This window comes from Mustelus asterias, chromosome 11 (genome assembly GCF_964213995.1).
Source record: "Mustelus asterias chromosome 11, sMusAst1.hap1.1, whole genome shotgun sequence".
In the NCBI taxonomy this organism is placed as follows: Eukaryota; Metazoa; Chordata; class Chondrichthyes; order Carcharhiniformes; family Triakidae; genus Mustelus; species Mustelus asterias.
The window spans coordinates 104,202,849-104,221,825 of record NC_135811.1 but is presented as its reverse complement, the minus strand read 5'-3'; the positions used below and the strand labels follow the sequence as shown (position 1 = coordinate 104,221,825).

At 44.3% G+C, this 18,977-nt stretch overlaps 1 protein-coding gene across 1 annotated transcript; it reads right to left on the bottom strand.

The window, feature by feature from the left end:
• Positions 1-1,650: 1,650 nt before the first annotated feature.
• Positions 1,651-18,157, bottom strand: LOC144500284 (sperm microtubule associated protein 1-like). The gene is made up of 4 exons (XM_078222960.1): positions 17,924-18,157; positions 11,139-11,228; positions 10,027-10,126; positions 1,651-1,808 (listed from the first exon to the last, which is right to left on the bottom strand). Exons 1-4 carry the CDS (start codon positions 18,155-18,157, stop codon positions 1,651-1,653), a joined length of 582 nt encoding a protein of 193 aa, XP_078079086.1.
• Between the last annotated feature and the right edge of the window lie 820 nt (positions 18,158-18,977).

Here is an 18,977-nt window from a genome sequence, read left to right as displayed (position 1 = left end):
TTGGTGGGGCGGGGGGGTGGTATTAGGGATGTGGGGAGTGTCCCGTGCGGGGCTTGGTCCGTGTCTCTATAATAGTTACTTTGAAATTAGAAGTCTTTTTCTTCCTTTTAACTCCTTCAGAGCAACTATCTGGATAAAACTGGCTGAACTATCCAAAGTTAGTGATTTAAATCGTTTTGTTAGATGGTTCCCAGCCCAGTGCAATTGTCTGGGGAAGTTAATCCTTCTGGCCAGTTTCTGGGTAAACCCTTACCTGGGAACTTCCAAGAGGGATTCCCCAATACATTATTGGAGTACCCTCAGAGCCAGGAAGTTATGGCCTATTTGTCAATAGCATTCCTTCAGAACTGCATTGGAACATAAGCCTACGTTTTATGTCCAAACCCCCGTGGTGGGACTTGAACCCACAACCTTCTAACTAACTTCTATCTAAAGAGACTCAAACAGACATATAGACAAATGTGACAACCTCAACTTGCAAAATCCGGGGCAGAACCAGCAAAATGTCTGTTGCAATGCCAAAGATTCCTCCTCAGAAATCCAAGAACTGTTTGCCTTATGTCACCCACCAAACGTGGAATCCCAATTGGAGACTCTATGTTAGTTAAGTATAGTTTATTTGTTAGTCACAAGTAGGCTTACATTAACACGGCATGGTAGCACAGTGGTTAGCACTGCTGCTTCACAGCTCCAGGGTTCCGGGTTCGATTCCCGGCTCAGGTCACTGTCTGTGTGGAGTTTGCACATTCTCCTCGTGTCTGCGTGGGTTTCCTCCGGGTGCTCCGGTTTCCTCCCACAGTCCAAAGATGTGCGGGTTAGGTTGATTGGCCAGGTTAAAAATTGCCCCTTAGAGTCCTGAGATGCATAGGTTAGAGGGATTAGCGGGTAAAATATGTGGGGGTAGGGCCTGGGTGGGATTGTGGTCGGTGCAGACTCGATGGGCCGAATGGCCTCCTTCTGCACTTTAGGGTTTCTATGATTTCTATGAACACTGCAATGAAGTTACTGTGAAAATCCCCTAGTTGCCACATCTGGCGCCTGTTCGGATACATTGAGGGAGAATTTAAGCATGGCCAATGCACCTAAGCAGCACATTTTTCGGACTGTGGGAGGAAACCGGAGCACACCCATGCAAAAACAGGGAGAATGTGCAGACTCCGCACAGACAGTGACCCAAGCCAGGAATCGAACTCAGGTCCCTGGTGCTGTAAGGCAGCACTGCTACCTACTGTGCCACCATTCAATTTCAGATTGAACTGTTCAAAGCAATAATTTCTCCATGCAGTCATTGGATATCAAATACAGAATGAATGGCGAGCTTAAAATACACAGTTACAAAATGCTGCCCATACACACATGCTTTATTTTAGGATCTAAGGACTTTCGATTGCACACAATATATAGTTTACACAGATTATTCTTGATGATCACGGAATTATCACTTTCAATTTGTTTCTCTAGAAGAGGCGACTCCCTTGAAATTACAACTATTAAAAAATGTAGCAATTGATGTATTGATTCTTCAACCCGCCAAATTGTCCAACATCAACAATGGTGTTGTAAAAAGTATGCACTCCTGCTGGTGTTAACAATGACTGACTTAAGACCTTGCAATCTTCTGTCTTCGCACTGTTGGAGTTTGCACATGTGCTAATGCAGCGGGAGACAGGTGATGGGCCCGAATATGGAAGGGTTTTGCCTCAGGCTGGGTGTGTTTCTTCTGAATCCAAATCTCCCGTTGTATCCGTTCATCGGTTTGAGTTCTGACAAAAATCCTCGGTGGCCGACTATGTGATCACGTGAGTGCCCTGCAAAATCAACACACACTGCATGAAACCCAATCTCTCCCTGAGTTTCACGCACAATCTACACCCTTTCAACCCAGCTGCTGTTTATTCTGCAGTAAAGTCAGCTCCCGTTTCAATTAAGTCTTCCCAATCCAGCATACAAACCTCGATTTCCTTCTCGCTTTTTCATGTGTGCATGAAGACTCCCCCTAATCGAGATTTTTATGTATCAATAAATATTTAATAAATGAAAGTGCTCTTAAACATTTGTTCTGTACTGGTTTCATTTTACAGCATAGGTTGTGGTGTTATTCCATGCAAAGTTTATTTCTTGCAAAGCATAAACTATAATTTTAGACATGAGACCATAAAATGTAGAAGCAGAATTAGGCCATTCGGCCCTTCAAGTCTGCTCTGCCATTGAATTGTGGCTGATATGTTTCTCAACCCCATTCTCCCACCTTTTCCCTGTAAACTTTGATTCCCCTTACCAATCACTAACCTATCTATTTCTGATTTAAATACACTCAGTGACCTGGCCTCCACAGCCTTCTGTGGCAAGGAATTCCATAGATTCACCACCCTCTGGTTGAAGGAATTCCTCCTCATCTCGGTTCCAAAGGATCGATCCTTTACTCTTGAGGCTGTGCCCTTGAATCCTAGTCTCTCCTACTAATGGAAACATCTTCCCCACGTCCACCCTATCCAGGCCTTTCAGTATTCTGTAAGTTTCAATGAGATTCCCTCCTCATTCTTCTAAACTCCATCAAGTACAGATAAAAGCAAATTACTGCGGAAGCTGGAATCTGAAACCAAAAGAGAAAATGCTGGAAAATCTCAGCAGTTCTGGCAGCATCTGTAAGGAGAGAAAAGAGCTGACGTTTCGAGTCCAGACGACCCTTTGTCAAAGCTAAAAGGCAGCGAAAGTGGGAGATATTTATACTGCAGGATGAGGAAATGAAAGATGAGGGAATGAAAGATTCCCTCACCCTGCAGGATAAATATCTCCCACTTTCTCTGCCTTTTAGCTTTGACAAAGGGTCATCTGGACTTGAAACGTCAGCTCTTTTCTCTTCTTACATATGCTGCCAGACCTGCTGAGATTTTCCAGCATTTTCTCTTTTGGTTCCATCAAGTACAGACCCTGAATCCTCAAATGCTCCTCATATGTTAAGCTCTTCATTCCAGGGATCATTCTTGTGAGCCTTCTCTGGACCCTCTCCAAGGCCAGCACATCCTGCCTTAGATACGGGGCCCAAAATTGTTCACAATATTCCAAATGTGGTCTGACCAGAGCTTATAAAGCCGCAGCAGTACATCTCTGCTCTTGTATTCTAGTCCTCTCGAAATGAATGCTGGCATTGCATTTGCCCTCCTAACGACCAACTCAACCTGCAAGTTAACCTGAAGAGAATCCTGAACTAGGACTCCCAAGTCCCTTTGCACTTCCGATTTCTGAATTCACTCCCCATTTAGAAAATAGTCTACGCCTCTATTCTTCCGACCAAAGTGCTTAACTTCACACTTCCCCACGTTGTGTTCCAATTTTAACATAACCTGAACAGTTTAATTTTGTACTTTTGCTTTGTCTTATAAGCATATACATCACTTGGAACATGTGTAACTGGACAACATTCTTATAACCACAATGTTGTAACTTTGTTCCAATTTAACAATAAACTCAAAAAGCACATTATGTAAATTTATCAAGTTCTTTGAGCATTTATTCCTTGTCAGTGAATTGTTTACCATCTGTCAGTTTAATTAATCACCTAAGCTCAAAAGTTAGTTTCCTCTTGTGCTATCTGTTTCAAGCACTCCATCTGACAGTGAGTGGGTGAAGAAATTCCTCATTTGACCCGTGAGTATTTTCATATTAATGCCTCCTGCTTCCCCCTTCCCCCCCCCCCCCCTCCCAAACACCCCCTGCCCCACCCACCACCTGGATTCACCCATAAATAAAACAATTCCTTCACATTCTTACCTGCGAAAAGACTTTGATCGTACCTCAGCTTAGCACTCTGCTTTCTCAGAGAAAAGAACCCCAGCCTGTTCAATCTTTCAAGATAAGTTGCACCCTCCCAATTCTGCAACTTCTTTTAAAGTCCTTGAGGGAAGGAAATCTGCCATCCTTACCTGGTCTTTGGGATTGTTTTCGCTGGAAAGGCGGCGGCTAAGAGGGGATCTTATTGAAACATATAAGATGATTAGAGGTTTAGATAGGGTGGATAGTGATAGCCTTTTTCCTCTGATGGAGAAATCCAGCACGAGGGGGCATGGCTTTAAATTGAGGGGGGGTAGTTATAGAACCGATGTCAGGGGTAGGTTCTTTACCCAGAGGGTGGTGAGGGATTGGAATGCCCTGCCAGCATCAGTAGTAAATGCGCCTAGTTTGGGGGCGTTTAAGAGATCCGTAGATAGGTTCATGGACGAAAAGAAATTGGTTTAGGTTGGAGGGTCACAGTTTTTTTTTTTAACTGGTCGGTGCAACATCGTGGGCCGAAGGGCCTGTTCTGCGCTGTAATGTTCTATGTTCTATGTTCTATGGTCTGTATGTGACTGTATGAGGAGTATGTGAGGGTGCAACTTATCTTGAAAGATTGAACAGCCTGGGGTTCTTTTCTCTGCGAAAGCGAAGTAATAAGCTGAGATATAGAATCATAGAAACCCTACAGTGCAGAAAGAGGCCATTCGGCCCATCGAGGCTGCACCGACCACAATCCCACCCAGGCCCTAACCCCATATCCCTACATATTTACCCACTAATCCCTCTAACCCATGCATTCCGGGACACTAAGGGGCAATTTAGCATGGCCAATCAACCTAACCCGCACATCTTTGGACTGTGGGAGGAGACTGGAGCACCCGGAGGAAACCCACGCAGACACGGGGAGAATGTGCAAACTCCACACAGACAGTGACCCAAGCCGGGATTCGAACCCAGGTCCCTGGAGCTGTGAAGCAGCAGTGCTAACCACTGTGCTACCATGCTGCCCCAGACACGATATGATCAAAGTCTTTTTGCAGATTCTAGTAGAGAGCATATGAAGGAACTCTTTCCCTTCCCCCCTTCCCTTCCCTTTTTTCCCTCTTGCTTCCCCTTTTTTAAATTTTACCTCGGTCCCATCCATTTCCCCTGCCCCCCCTAACATCTGTCACAGCTTACAGTTTATCTGCTGTTTGGCCATTCACACCCTTTATTCTCTCTGTGGGCAGCTACTGGCAGTCTTTTCCCCTGGTTTCTGTGGCTATGACTCATCTTTCATTCCCTCCCACTGCAGTATAAATATCTCCCACTTTCCATGCCTTTTAGCTTTGACAAAGGGCCATCTGGACTCGAAACGTCAGCTCTTTTCTCTCCTTACAGATGCTGCCAGACCTGCTGAGATTTTCCAGCATTTTTTCTCTTTTGGTTTCAGATTCCAGCATCCCCAGTAATTTGTTTTTACCCACGATAATGTGGTTGATTCTTAACTGCCCTCCTCTTAAGCCACCCAGTTCAACGGCAATCAGGGATGGGCAATAAATGCTGGCCCAGCCAGTGACACCAACATGCAATGAACAAATATTTTTTAAAAAATTCTCCCATGTTTTCATAGTGTGGAACACAGATCAATATGGAGAACCCAAACAAAACCAAATATTGCACTTCAAGGCCATCAGCAGTGGGCCACTTGGCACATTGAATCTGCTCCTGTAATTTGTGTTGGTATGGCAGTTCTACCTGTTTAGGCTTACTTTCCTTGTCTTTCCTCCATATCCCTTCATAAACACAGAAAATGTTGGAAATACACAAGTTAATTTGCATCTATAAGACAAAGGAAGGTATACAGTGATTCAGATGTGTGCTACAGTGGCAGAGGGATGGCACGGTGGCACAGTGGTTTTAGCACTGTTGCTTCACAGCACCAGGGATCCAGGTTGATCCCGCCTTGGTTGACTGTCTTGTGGGGTTTGCACTTTCACTCCGTGTCTGCGTGGGTTTCCTTCCGGGTGCTCCAGTTTCTTCCAACAGTCCAAAGATGTGCAGGTTCGGTGGATTGGCCATGCTGAATTGCCCCTCAGTGCTCCGGTTTCCTCCCACATTCTGAAAGACATGCTGGTTGGCTGCATTGCCCCGACAGGCACCAGACTGTGGCGACAAGGGGAATTTCACAGTAACTTTATTGCAGTGTTGATGTAATCCTTCCTTGTAACTAATAAATAAATTTTAGGTGTGTAGGTGAGATGGATTAGCCATGGTAAATGTGTGGGGTTATGGGGTTTGAGGCAGGGAAGATACTGGTTAAGATACTCTGTCAGAGAGTCAGTGCAATCTCGTTGGGCCGAATGGCCTGTTTCTGCACCATAGGGATTCTATGATTCCATAATTTTCTGTTCTTGTTTCAAATTTCTAGTCTTTTAGAATCCCTTATTATTTTTTCTCAAGAATATTTGAATCTCTATTTTAAGCACTTCAGATGATGTTATGTCTATGGTGTCTTGGGGCAGTGTGTTCCAAATTCCGACATTCCTTTGTGCGAAGAGAGCTTTCCTGAAATCTTCCTATTATTAGTTTTGCTCAAATTTTAAATTGCAATATTGAGAGTACTGTGATGCTGCTATTGTTATTCCTGCTGAGGTCAGCATAGATGGGGATCTAAATTTGGGATCTTCCTGTTCTCTACGACTCAAGTTTTACACTGGACAGTGTTATCTATTGAATCTACAAATGAAGAAATTATTGACAAGACTTGAGCAATTAGTGGTGGTGCTTGGAGCTGTCCATGCAGGAAACACTGGGCTTTGTCAATTGTTCATTCTTTTTCCCAGTGCAATTTTTCCGAAGTCGTTCCAAGCTCCAAACAATCATCAGGGTCAAAAACCACAAAATAAATGCATGTTATCTCCATCTGCTCGGTCTCAACTCATTTACAAAAATAAAAGTCTCTTGCTTGTCAACTTGTTTCCAAAAAGGTGATGCAGCACCTGACAGGAGCAGATAATGAGACATATCATGGGACAATGATAATCAGACACAAGCTGTTGCCATGTCATGTTGCTAGGCATCAAATAACCCAATGTGTCATTGAATTCAATGGCTATTATCCAAGCTCACTGGGAACTGCCAACATGGCATTAATGTGTACATTTGGATTCTGTCAGCAGAAAGAAAAGGTATTTTGTCTTTCCCACTGGTATGCTTAATCTGAGAATGCAATTCTTCTGTAATCAACTACAGGTTGTTTTTTTGTAATGTTGCCATAATTGGATCCTCCCATGCTGTGCCCTACTTCCCACAGAAAATCACAAAGACATTTTTAAAATGTCCCTCGGTATCCACAATTCTTCACCATGAGGCATTTCTTTTTATATATTAGATGTTGGAGGGAAGGTTGCTAGTTGGAAAATTGAATAATTTCCATTCAAGACCTACCAGTACCAGCACCCAAGTAAAGTAAAGTTTATACATTAGAAACAAGTCAGCTTACATTCACACAGCGATTAAGGTACTGTGAAAATCCCCAGTCGCCACACTCCGGTACCTGTTCGGGTGCACTGAAGGAGAATTTAGCATGGCCAATGCATCTAACCAGTGGATCTTTCAGACTGTGGAAGGAAACCAGAGCACCCGGAGGAAACCCACGCAGACACGGGGAGAATGTGCAAACCAAGCCAGGAATCGAACCCGGGTCCTTGGTGCTGTGAGGCAGCAGTGCTAACCACTGTGCCACCATGCCACCCCTTAGGTTTAGAGCTTTGATCATATCGGTCATGTCTGGGGTTCCTTAATCACCTTTCTACGTAGATGTTATCTGTGAATTAAGTAGCAAAGTTCTTCTGTGTTATGAATGATAGAGGAAGTTAATTTCTTTGGGAAAGAAACAGTTTTTACTTCCGGTTATTTTCCCCCAACCATCCCAACATGCCAGACCTCCGAAGAAGTTTGGAGAAATTCCTAGTACAAAAAACGATTTTAACTGTTACTTAATTTGGTTTCATTGGCAAAAAAATCCCAGCTGGGAGAAACGTTGAATGTTAATAAGCAAAATATCGCAAATGCTCGAAATCTGAAATAGAAGCAGAAAATGTTGGACATACTCAGTGGATCAGACAACACCTGTTGAGACAAGACACAAGTATTGTTAACATTTCATGTCCATAACTTTTCATCAAAAACTGCAGCTATTGCTAAAGAGATTTTCTTTTCTGTTCCCAGATATACTCATCAGTCCTATTCATGCTCTTGTAAGAGTAATTGCAAACCAGTCCTGATTATTGCAAGTCCTAGAATCCCTACAATGCAGAAAGTGGGCCCATCGAGCCTGCATTGACAACAATCCCACCCAAGCCCAATCTCGTAACCCCACGTATTTACTCTACTAATCCCCCTGACACTCAAGGACAATTTAACATGCCCAATCAACCTAACCCGCACATCTTTGGAGTGCGGGAGGAAACCGGAGCACCCAGAGGAAACCCACGCAGGCACGGGGAGAAGGTGCAAACTCCACACAGACAGTCATCCAAGGCCAGAGTTGAACCCGGGTGCCTGGCGCTGTGAGCCAGCGGTGCTAACCACTGTGCCACCGGAATCAAGATACTAATTATCTTCTTGTTTAATTTAAAAATGCTGGTGTAGCCTCTGCAGACTGGTCCGCAGCTGGGAGGATCTTTGACCCAACAGTATTTTAATTATGGATTGCACAAGGGATAGAAAGCATAGCTCAGTCTGTCCCTGTAAAAAATAAATATAGTCAGTTGATATTTTGGTTGGACCCTTTGTCAGATGTTTTCTGAACTCACTCTGTTAAAGTAATGAGTTAGCTGCCATCAAGCTGAAAGATTATCCCTTTCACCATGCCCATTTATCCTTTCAGTTGGTGGATAAATGTTGCAACGTTTTTACAAGTTTGAGGGATTTTTAAAAATGTATTTTTGTCATATCAATGGGTAACTTGAAAGCTTACCCAGCTAGATAACTCATTCATTTTGGAAGCCCTCATCCTTGCCAGCCACAATTTCCCCTCATTCTGACTTGTGGAAAAAGTCAAGTGGCATTATGCTATCTTGTGAATGGATCTCGGGATCATTCAGTTCCTCACTTCTTTGGTCTTCCCAACTACTTACAATCTGAAGCCATCAAACATTAACTTGCCTAGGAATCATGACATGGAAAAGGGGATCATGGTCCATCCAGTACGCCTGCTGCCATCCTCCTGGTGGTATAGAACATAGAAACATAGAAAAACTACAGCACAAAACAGGCCCTTCGGCCCCACAAGTTGTGCCGAACATATCCCTACCTTTTAGGCCTACCTATAACCCTCCATCCTATTAAGTCCCATGTACTCATCCAGGAATCTCTTAAAATACCCTATTGAGTTTGCCTCCACCACCACTGACAGCAGCCGATTCCACTCGCCCACCACCCTTGATGTGAAAAACTTCCCCCTAACATTTCCCCTGTACCTACCCCCCAGCACCTTAAACCTGTGCCCTCTCGTAGCAGCCATTTCCACCCTGGGAAAAAGCCTCTGAGAGTCTACCCGATCTATGCCTCTCAACATCTTATATACCTCTATTAGGTCTCCTCTCATCCTACGTCTCTCCAAGGAGAAAAGACCGAGCTCCCTCAGCCTATCCCTATAAGGCATGCCACTCAATCCAGGCAACATCCTTGTAAATCTCCTCTGCACCCTTTCAATCTTTTCCACATCCTTCCTGTAATGAGGCAACCAGAACTGAGCACAGTACTCCAAGTGGGGTCTGACGATGGTATACCAATATTCACTAATCATAGCAAACTTGGTGCCAACTAGATACTACTTACTGATTTAGCTCATCACCTGCCCAACATTTCTGGTGTTTTCTTCTTTCTTTTCCTTTCTGGTATCTTGCAGTATGGATTGTGGCCCATACATTAAATTTCTCAACATAAAAACCTTCTCTGTTTTGTCGGATAAATCAGGACAATGTCTCTGGGATTTCACCACAATTCCTACGCCATCTGGGTGGACAGGAACTAACTGAGGGTCAGATGCTCAAAGACAGGCACCCCTGATTTGCCCTCGGATCCAACTTATATTTGTGAAATCTTTTGTTCTAGACCCAAACAATTAATCGTCTCAAAGTTTGGGACCAATGCTTCTGAAGCCAATTCTGTCCCCTTTGAAATATCAGATTGTATACTGAAAACAGGATCAATGAATATTACATCAGAACTTGTTTTTATTCGAAAGGATTTAAAACCACATACCTGCTCCAGATACATTTCTCTTGGCAAGGTACCTTTGAGCTGGTCCATATTTATAAAAATAGTCCACTAGCCAACCACTGTTCGATGTCCCACCTTGATCCTGACAAAGATTATTTATTGATCAAACTGACTTGGTAGTTGAAATAGCAAACTAAACAATATGTTGCATCTCTTTTAACTATAACATAACTTTAATTTTAACTTTTCATTCTCCCTCCATCCTGCTCCCATTTTCAAGTCTCTACCACCTCCATCTCCTCCAATTTATCCGAACGATGCTGGGTAATGTGCCAGAGGTCTTGGATTCCCTTCTGTTTCTTGCTCAAATGAGCGTTATTTTATACATTGCTCTAACAATGACCATTAACTCTCTATGTCAATCAGGTGAATGAAACCTGAGGCTGACTCTATCCGCACTCTACATAGAAACACAGAAACATAGAAGATAGGAGCAGGGGGAGGCCATTCGGCCCTTCGAGCCTGCTCCGCCATTCATCACGATCATGGATGATCATCCAACTCAATAGCCTCATCCTGCTTTTTCCCATAACCTTTGATCCCATTCGCCCCAAATGCTGTATCCAGCCGCCTCTTGAATACATTCAATGTTTTGGTATCAACTCTTCCTGTGATAATGAATTCCACAGGCTCACCACTCTTTGAGTGAAGAAATGTCTCCTCACCTCCCTCCTAAATGGTCTACCCCGAATCCTCACACTGTGAGCCCTGGTTCTGGACTCCCCCACCATCGGGAACATCCTCCCTCATTTGTCTGAACTCCAGCGAAAACAATCCTAACCTAGTCATTCTCTCCTCATACGTCATTCCCGCCATCCCTGGAATCAGCCTGGTAAACCTTCACTGCACTCCCTCGAGAGCAAGAACATCCTTCCTCAGAAAAGGAAACCAAAACTGCACAAAGTACTCTAGGTATGGCCTCACCAAGGCCCTGTATAATTGCAACAACACATCCCTCTGCCCCAGTACTCGAGACCTCTTGCAATGAAGGCCAACATACCATTTGCAGACCACACACACAAACTTTCCACTGTACAGTGGTGAGGAATAGAAAACAATATTGACATTTTTCTGAACCCGCCCGTCCTTAATACCATCCCCACCTCAGGCCAACAAAAATAGCACAGGATATGAGCTTCTTGGTGTACATGGTTCAGTTTCACGTAAAGTAAGATGTTGAGCATCTGAAACATTGAGGAAAACCATAAGATATAGAAGCAGAATTAGACCATTTGGCCCATTGGGTCTGTTCCGCCATTCAATCATGGCTGATATGATTCTCATCCCCATTCTCCTGCCTTCTCCCCATAACCTTTGATCCCCTTATTGATCAAGAACCTATCTATCTCTGTCTTAAAGACACTCAATGACCTGGCCTCCACAGCCCTCTGTGGTAATGAGTTCCACAGATTCAGCTATCCTCTGGCTGAAGAAATTCATCCTCATCTCAGTTTTAAAGGAATGTCCCTTCACTCTGAGGTTGTGCCCTCAAGTTCTAGTCTCTTGCACATAGAGGTGTATAAGATTTTGATGGGTATGGATAGAGTGAATGCAAGCAGGCTTTTTCCGCTGAGGCTAGGGGAGAAAAAAACCAGAGGGCATGGGTTAAGGGTGAAAGGAGAAAAGTTTAAAGGGAATATTAGGGGGGCTTCTTCACGCAGAGAGTGGTGGGAGCGTGGAATGAGCTGCCAGATAAAGTGGTAAATGCGGGGTCACTTTTAACATTTCAGAAAAACTTGGACGGGTTCATGGATGAGAGGGGTGTGGAGGGATATGGTCCAAGTGCAGGTCAGTGGGACTAGGCATAAAATGGTTCGGCACAGACAAGAAGGGCCAAAAGGCCTGTTTCTGAGCTGTAATTTTCTATGGTTCTATGGTTCTAGTGGAAACATCCTCTCCACATCCACTCTATCTAGGCCTCTCAGTATTCTGTAAGTTTCAATTAGATCCCCCCTCATCCCCTAAACTCCAACGATTATAGACCCAGATTCCTCAACTGCTCCTCATATAACAAACCCTTCATTCCTGGGTCATTCTTGTGAACTCCTCTGGACCCCCTCCAAGGCCAGCACGTCCTTCCTTAAGTATGGGGCCCAAAAATATTACCCTCATCTGTTAAATTGCAACTGAATTGCAACTGAACTCTTGCATTTGTGCTTCTATTCCACCATGAGGTGGATGCCATGGTGCTTTCACTTCAGCACAAACCATATACAATCAAGAAACATGTATAGAACACAGATGATGGGTATGGTCAGTATACTGCATTCAAACCCATTCCACAGGCATAGAGTCATAGAGGTTTACAGCATGGAAACAGGCCCTTCGGCCCAACTTGTCCATGCCGCCCATTTTTTTTAAACCCCTAAGCTAATCCCAATTGCCCGCATTTGGCCCATATCCCTCTATACCCATCGTACCCATGTAACTATCTAAATGCTTTTTAAAAGACAAAATTGTACCCGCCTCTACTACTACCCCTCTGGCAGCTTGTTTCAGACACCTACCACCCTCTGTGTGAAAATATTGCCCCTCTAAACCTTTTGTATCTCTCCCCTCTCACCTTAAACCTATGCCCTCTAGTTTTAGACTCCCTACCTTTGGGGAAAGATATTGACTATCTCGCTGATGTGTGCCCCTCATTATTTTGTAGACCTCTATAAGATCACCCCTCAGCCTCCTATGCTCCAGAGAAAAAAGTCCCAGTCTATCCAACCTCTCCTTATAACTCAATCCATCAAGTCCATCAAGAAGATAATGAACGGCTTAGATAGGATGGACGTAGGGAAGTTGTTTCCATTAACAGGGGAGACTAGGACGCGGGGGCACGGCCTTAGAATAAAAGGGAGTCACTTTAGAACAGAGATGAGGAGAAATTTCTTCAGCCAGAGAGTGGTGGGTCTGTGGAATTCATTGCCACAGAGGGCTGTGGAGGCCGAGACGTTGAGCGTCTTCAAGACAGAAATTGATAAATTCTTGATTTCTCGAGGAATTAAGGGCTATGGGGAGAGAGCGGGTAAATGGAGTTGAAATCAACCATGATTGAATGGTGGAGTGGACTCGATGGGCCGAATGGCCTTACTTCCGCTCCTATGTCTTATGGTCTTAAGTCCGGGTAGCATCCTAGTAAATCTTTTCTGCACTCTTTCTAGTTTAATAATATCCTTTCTATAATAGGGTGACCAGAATTGCATACAGTATTCCAAGTGTGGCCTTACTAATGTCTTGTACAACTTCAACAAGACATTCCAACTCCTGTATTCAATGTTCTGACCGATGAAACCAAGCATGTCGAATGCCTTCTTCACCACTCTGTCCACCTGTGACTCCACTTTCAAGGAGCTATGAACATGTACCCCTAGATCTCTTTGTTCTGTAACTCTCCCCAACGCCCTACCATTAACTGAGTAAGTCCTGCCCTGGTATGTGATGAACTCTCATTGCTGACCAGCAGTGTCCAGTTTACATTGAGTCTGACCTGTTCCATTCAATAACATTGCAAATAGAAAATCATAGAAATCATACAGTGCAGAAGGAGGCCATTCAGCCCATTGAGTCTGCACCGACAATAATCCCACCCAGGCCCCAACCCCGTAACCACACATATTTGCCCCGCTAATCCCTCTAACCTACATATCCCGGGACACTAAGGGGCAATTTAGCATGGCTAATCAATAAATCTCATTTCAGGTGGGACCTTTACAAGCAGTGGGCAGAAGAGACTTCTGTCTGAGTAGACTGGGGTGGATTTGACATTGGTCTGTGAGATGAAAACCTGTGTTTAGACCACTTTCGTGAGATAGAATCATAGAAACTTTACAGTGCAGAAGGAGGCCATTCGGCCCATCGAGCCTGTACCGACAACAATCCCACCCAGACCCTATCCCCGTAACCCCACATATTTACCTCACTAATCCCTCTTATCTACGCATCCTGGGACACTAAAGGACAATTTAACATAGTCAATGCACCTAACCCGCACATCTTTGGATTGTGGGAGGAAATTGGAGCACCTGGAGGAAACCCACACAGACATGGGGAGAACATGCAGACTCCACGCAGACAGTGACCCAAGCCGGGAATCGAAACCAGAGTCCTGGAGCTGCGAGGCAACAGTGGGGTAAATATGTGGGGTTATGGGGGATAGGGCCTGAGTGGGATTGTTGTCAGTGCAGACTCGATGGGCCGAATGGCCTCCTTCAGCACTGTAAAGTTTCTATGATTCTATTTCCACGAAAGATGGTGCAATGGTCTAAACACAGGTTTTCATCTCACAGACCAATGTCCAATCCACCCCAGCCTACTCAGACAGAAGTCTCTTCTGTCCACTACTTGTAAAGGACCCACCTGAAATGAGATTTATTGATTAGCCATGCTAAATTGCCCCTTAGTGTTCCGGGATACGTAGGTTAGAGGGATTAGTGAGGCAAATATGTGGGGTTACGGGGTTGGGGCCTGGGTGGGATTGTTGTTGGTGCAGGCTCGATGGGCTGAATGGCCTCCTTCTGCACTGTATGGTTTCTATGATTTTCTATTTGCAATGTTATTGAATGGAACACGTCAGACTCAGAGTAAACCGGACCCTGCTGGTCAGCAATTTAGAATAGATGTAAAGGAAAATGATAAAAATGACTGCTGTGATTTGGTGAGAAAATGTGAATTTAAGTTTGCTTGGTGGATCAGAGGCTGAGTCACACAAGAATGGACAGCTTACAGATTTCTTCTTGGTTTGTTGTAAGGTTGGTGGCAATGAGTGCTACAATAGGCTTCAGTATCATGACCTACGCAGGGTGAAAACCAGCCAGTAATCTACTCCACAATCCAAGCTTAAAATGTGTATTTGTGGAGCATCGTGTGAGGAGCATGACGGTTATGTCACCAAACCAATAATCCAGAAACCTGGATTAATTGAGAGATCTGTGGCCAGATACAAACTCATTCAAAATCCACCCAATTGCAAAAGTTAAAATCAGGAGCATGAGTTCAAATCCCAATATGATTGCTGGGAATTTAAAGTTGGTTAATAAAATGATGAGGAAAGACTAAGTCGGTTAGGATTATTATATTCACTGGAGTTTAGATGAGTGAGAGGGGATCTCATAGAAACTTATAAAATTCTAACAGGGTTTGACAGAGTAGATTCAGAAAGAATGTTCCCAATGGTGGGGGAGTCCGGAACTAGGGGCCATAGTTTGAGGATAAGGGGTAAACCTTTTAGAACTGAGGTGAGGAGAAATTTCTTCACCCAGAGGGTGGTGAATGTGTGGAATTCATTACCACAGAAAGTAGTTGAGGCCAAAATGTTGTCTGATTTCAAGAAGAAATTAGATATAGCTCTTGGGACAAAAGGGATCAAGGGATATGGGAGGAAGGGGGGGATCAGGATATTGAATTTGATGATCCGCCATGATCAAAATGAATGGTGGAGCAGGCTCGAAGGGCCGAATGGCCTCCTCCTGCTTCTAGTTTCTAAGTTTCTATGAAATTCTGGAATAAAAAGTGAGGATCAATAATGGTGACCATGTAACTACTGGACTGTTGCAAAAATCCATCTGATTTACTAAATATTCTTTAGGAAAGGAAATCTGCCGTTCCTACTTGCTGGCCTATTTATGACTCCAAGTCACCCAGTTGTAGAGGGATGGACAATAAATTCTGATCTTGCCAGAGGCTCCAACAGCCCAAGGATGAATAATATAAAAAAGATGTTTGACCTTGCTTGTGATACCCCCTCTCCCACTGGTTTATTGGCTACACATTCGCATGGCACATCTATCAATAACGGTATGTGTCCTCTGCCCAAAGGCAGGTCATTGGCTCATTGCCCGCTGATGCTTCAGCTTGAGCCATTTTCTTGACAGCGTGCGTTTTTTTGCCAGTGGTTATTTTCCATTGCCTGTCACTCTCAGCGGCAGGGTGGGGAGGCAGGCACCAAGTCTACCTCAGCTGGTACCAAAATCAAACCCCACACACTGTTGATGACTTGGATTAATCACAGAGCAAGCCCCATGGCTCAACAATCATACCATTAGGAAAGAGAAAAACAGACACAAAGGGCTTGGATATTCATTTGAGGTTATGTAGCCTGCAGAGCTAGGGACCAAGGGCTGGAAGACAGATAAGCCTTTCTTGGTTGGCATGGATATGATGGGCCAAATAACCTTCTTCTTTGCCATAAATCTCTCTCTGTTTCTGTTTGACTTTCTTACTTCTGCCCCCTTGTCTAATCACTAGTTCGAAGAAGAGTAAGGGAATAATCTCTGGTGTCCTGGCCAATATTTACCCTTCTGTTAATATTACAAAAACAGATTGTCTGCTCATTATCACATTACTGTTTGTGGGAATTTGCTGGGAGCAAATTAGCAGCTGCGTTCCAAATGCTACAATGACTACACTTCAAAAACTATTTCATTGGCTGTGAAGTTATTTGAGAAGTCTGGTGACCATGGTGAGGGTGATATAAATGTAACGCTTTCTTTTAATCCTACCAATTATATTAAATCTTTGCCATCTGGTTATTGACTTCTGCTAATGGAAATAGTTCTTTCCTATCCACTTTATCTATGCCCCTCACATGAGGTTAAATGTAAATATACATTCTGTTTGACTAAATCATTAGACGTTACAATTCTGTAGATGCCTTGGAAAAGCAGCCAGCATCGGGGCAGCATGGTGGCACGGTGGTTAGCACCGCTGCCTCACAGTGCCAGGGACCTGGGTTCGATTCCCAGCTTGGGTTGCTGTCTGTGCGGAATTTACACATTCTCCCCGTGTCTGTGTGGGTTTCCTCCGGATGCTCCAGTTTCCTCCCACAGTCCAAAGATGTGCGGGTTAGGTTGATTGGCCACGCTAAATTGCCACTTAGTGTCAGGGGGACTAGTGGGTAAATGTGTGGGGTTGTGGGGATGGGGCCTGGGTGGGACTGTGGTTGGTGAGGACTTGATGGGCTCGGTGGCCTCCTTCTGCACTGTAGGGATTCTATAATTAAGGACCCCACGAACCCTGGACAAACTTTCCTCCAACTTCTTCCATTGGGAAAAAGATCCTAAAGTCTGAGATCACATACCAACCGACTCAAGAACAGCTTCTTCCCTGCTGCCACCAGACTTTTGAATGGATCTACCATACATTAAGCTGATCTTTCCACAGCTATGACTGTAACACTATATGCTGTCCCCTTTCCTTCTCCCCTATGTACTGTATGAACAGTATGCTTTGTCTGCATAGTGCACAGGAAACAATACTTTTCACTGTATCCCAATACATGTGACAATAACAAATCAAATCAAAGTCTTAGAACATAGAACATAGAACAGTACAGCACAGAACAGGCCCTTTGGCCCACGATGTTGTGCCGAGCTTTATCTGAAACCAAGATCAAGCTATCCCACTCCCTATCATCCTGGTGTGCTCCATGTGCCTATCCAATAACCGCTTAAATGTTCCTAAAGTGTCTGACTCCACTATCACTGCAGGCAGTCTATTCCACACCCCAACCACTCTCTGCGTAAAGAACCTACCTCTGATATGCTTCCTGTATCTCCCACCACGAACCCTATAGTTATGCCCCCTTGTAATAGCTCCATCCACCCGAGGAAATAGTCTTGATTGGTTATTTCCTTTTCACACTAGTCAGCAATGAAGCCAAGTAAAACGATCAACAATAGGGTAAGAAAATGACAACCAAGGTGTGGTCTCCACACTTAGTGTGAAGAACTTCCATCACCAGCTGTGAGAGGTGTGGGGCTTTCAGTGAATTGTATCTTTCACTGTGGGGTCTAACTGGACCATAGCTCGGTTAGATCCGCTGGGTGGGTGGGCAATGTGGACATCTCGTCCCACCAACGTCTATTATTGGAAAATGCAAAGCCGAAGCTACCTGGTCGGTCCTCTTCAGAAGTTTTCTCATTTCCCTGCTATGAAAGTTGAACCGAGTGTAAGGGTCAGTCTGGGCGTTGTAAGGCGGGATAGCGTCGCACAGTTTGGGATTGATTTTGCCGTATCCCCTGGCGTTGGAGTCGACCGCCACGCCATCTAAAATGAAACCTCTTTCTTTTCTGAAGAGTTCATAATCCAGGCAACAGACCCCAGGAGGACAGGAAACCTTGTCCATGGTTACAGCACTGGTTCAGGTATGGGCTCAACCTTGTAAACCAGCTATTACCATCCCAGCCCTAAGCTGTTATTGTCACAGGTCTCACTGTTACGTCTCCTTTAAATATAACGTTTACTTTGCAACGGACTTTTTACAATCTGCAATCTCGCAGCAAATGAAATATTTCTGTAATTTTGAACTGAACATTTCTTCATCACAAGGAGGCTAGCGTTAGTTTGCATTGTTTTAAATTGTACAATCGCCCCTTAGTGATTTACTGAACCATGGGGTATCTCCTATGAAACTTCCCTATATGGAGGGAAATCTTACCAAGTATTTTTCCATCAATACGGCTACAGAAAAAGCTTGACAACAGCCAGAGTTAGAAGCACAGCCGTCAACCAGCGACTGATAATCATATTATGGGAACGGGAAATTATTAAAAATATGCATTTTTAGAATGGTAGTTTTTCTCTCTGTAGCCAACCCTTTGGACAATTCACTGTTCATAGGCAACTTTAGCACTACTGTTTAAAGCCTCACTTTGTGCAAATTCTCCTCCATGTCACACGTCATCCTCCCTTCACCGTGGTGGGAGCAAGATCCCAAGCACCTTTTCCAATTGCAGCCTGGATGTAACTTTTCTTTTTATTCGTTTATGGGATGTCGGCATCTCTGGCTAGGCCACCATTTGTTTCCCATCTCCAATTGGCCCTCGAGGAGGTGGTGGTGCCTTCTTGAACCGCTGGCAGTCAGTATGGTGTAGGTACACCCACAGAGCTGTTAGGAATGTTGACCCAACAGGGTGGAGCAGATGGACTGCAGTGATTCAAGAAGG

Excerpts from the sequence above, each read along its gene's own strand:
- LOC144500284 (XM_078222960.1), bottom strand. The coding sequence starts at position 18,157 with ATGGACAAGGTTTCCTGTCCTCCTGGGGTCTGTTGCCTGGATTATGAA. Across the intron at positions 10,127-11,138 it reads GTTGGCCTGAGGTGGGGATG|GATCAAGGTGGGACATCGAA; the intron begins GTATTAAGGACG and ends AATCTTTGTCAG. Across the intron at positions 1,809-10,026 it reads GAGAAATGTATCTGGAGCAG|GGCACTCACGTGATCACATA; the intron begins GTATGTGGTTTT and ends TTGATTTTGCAG.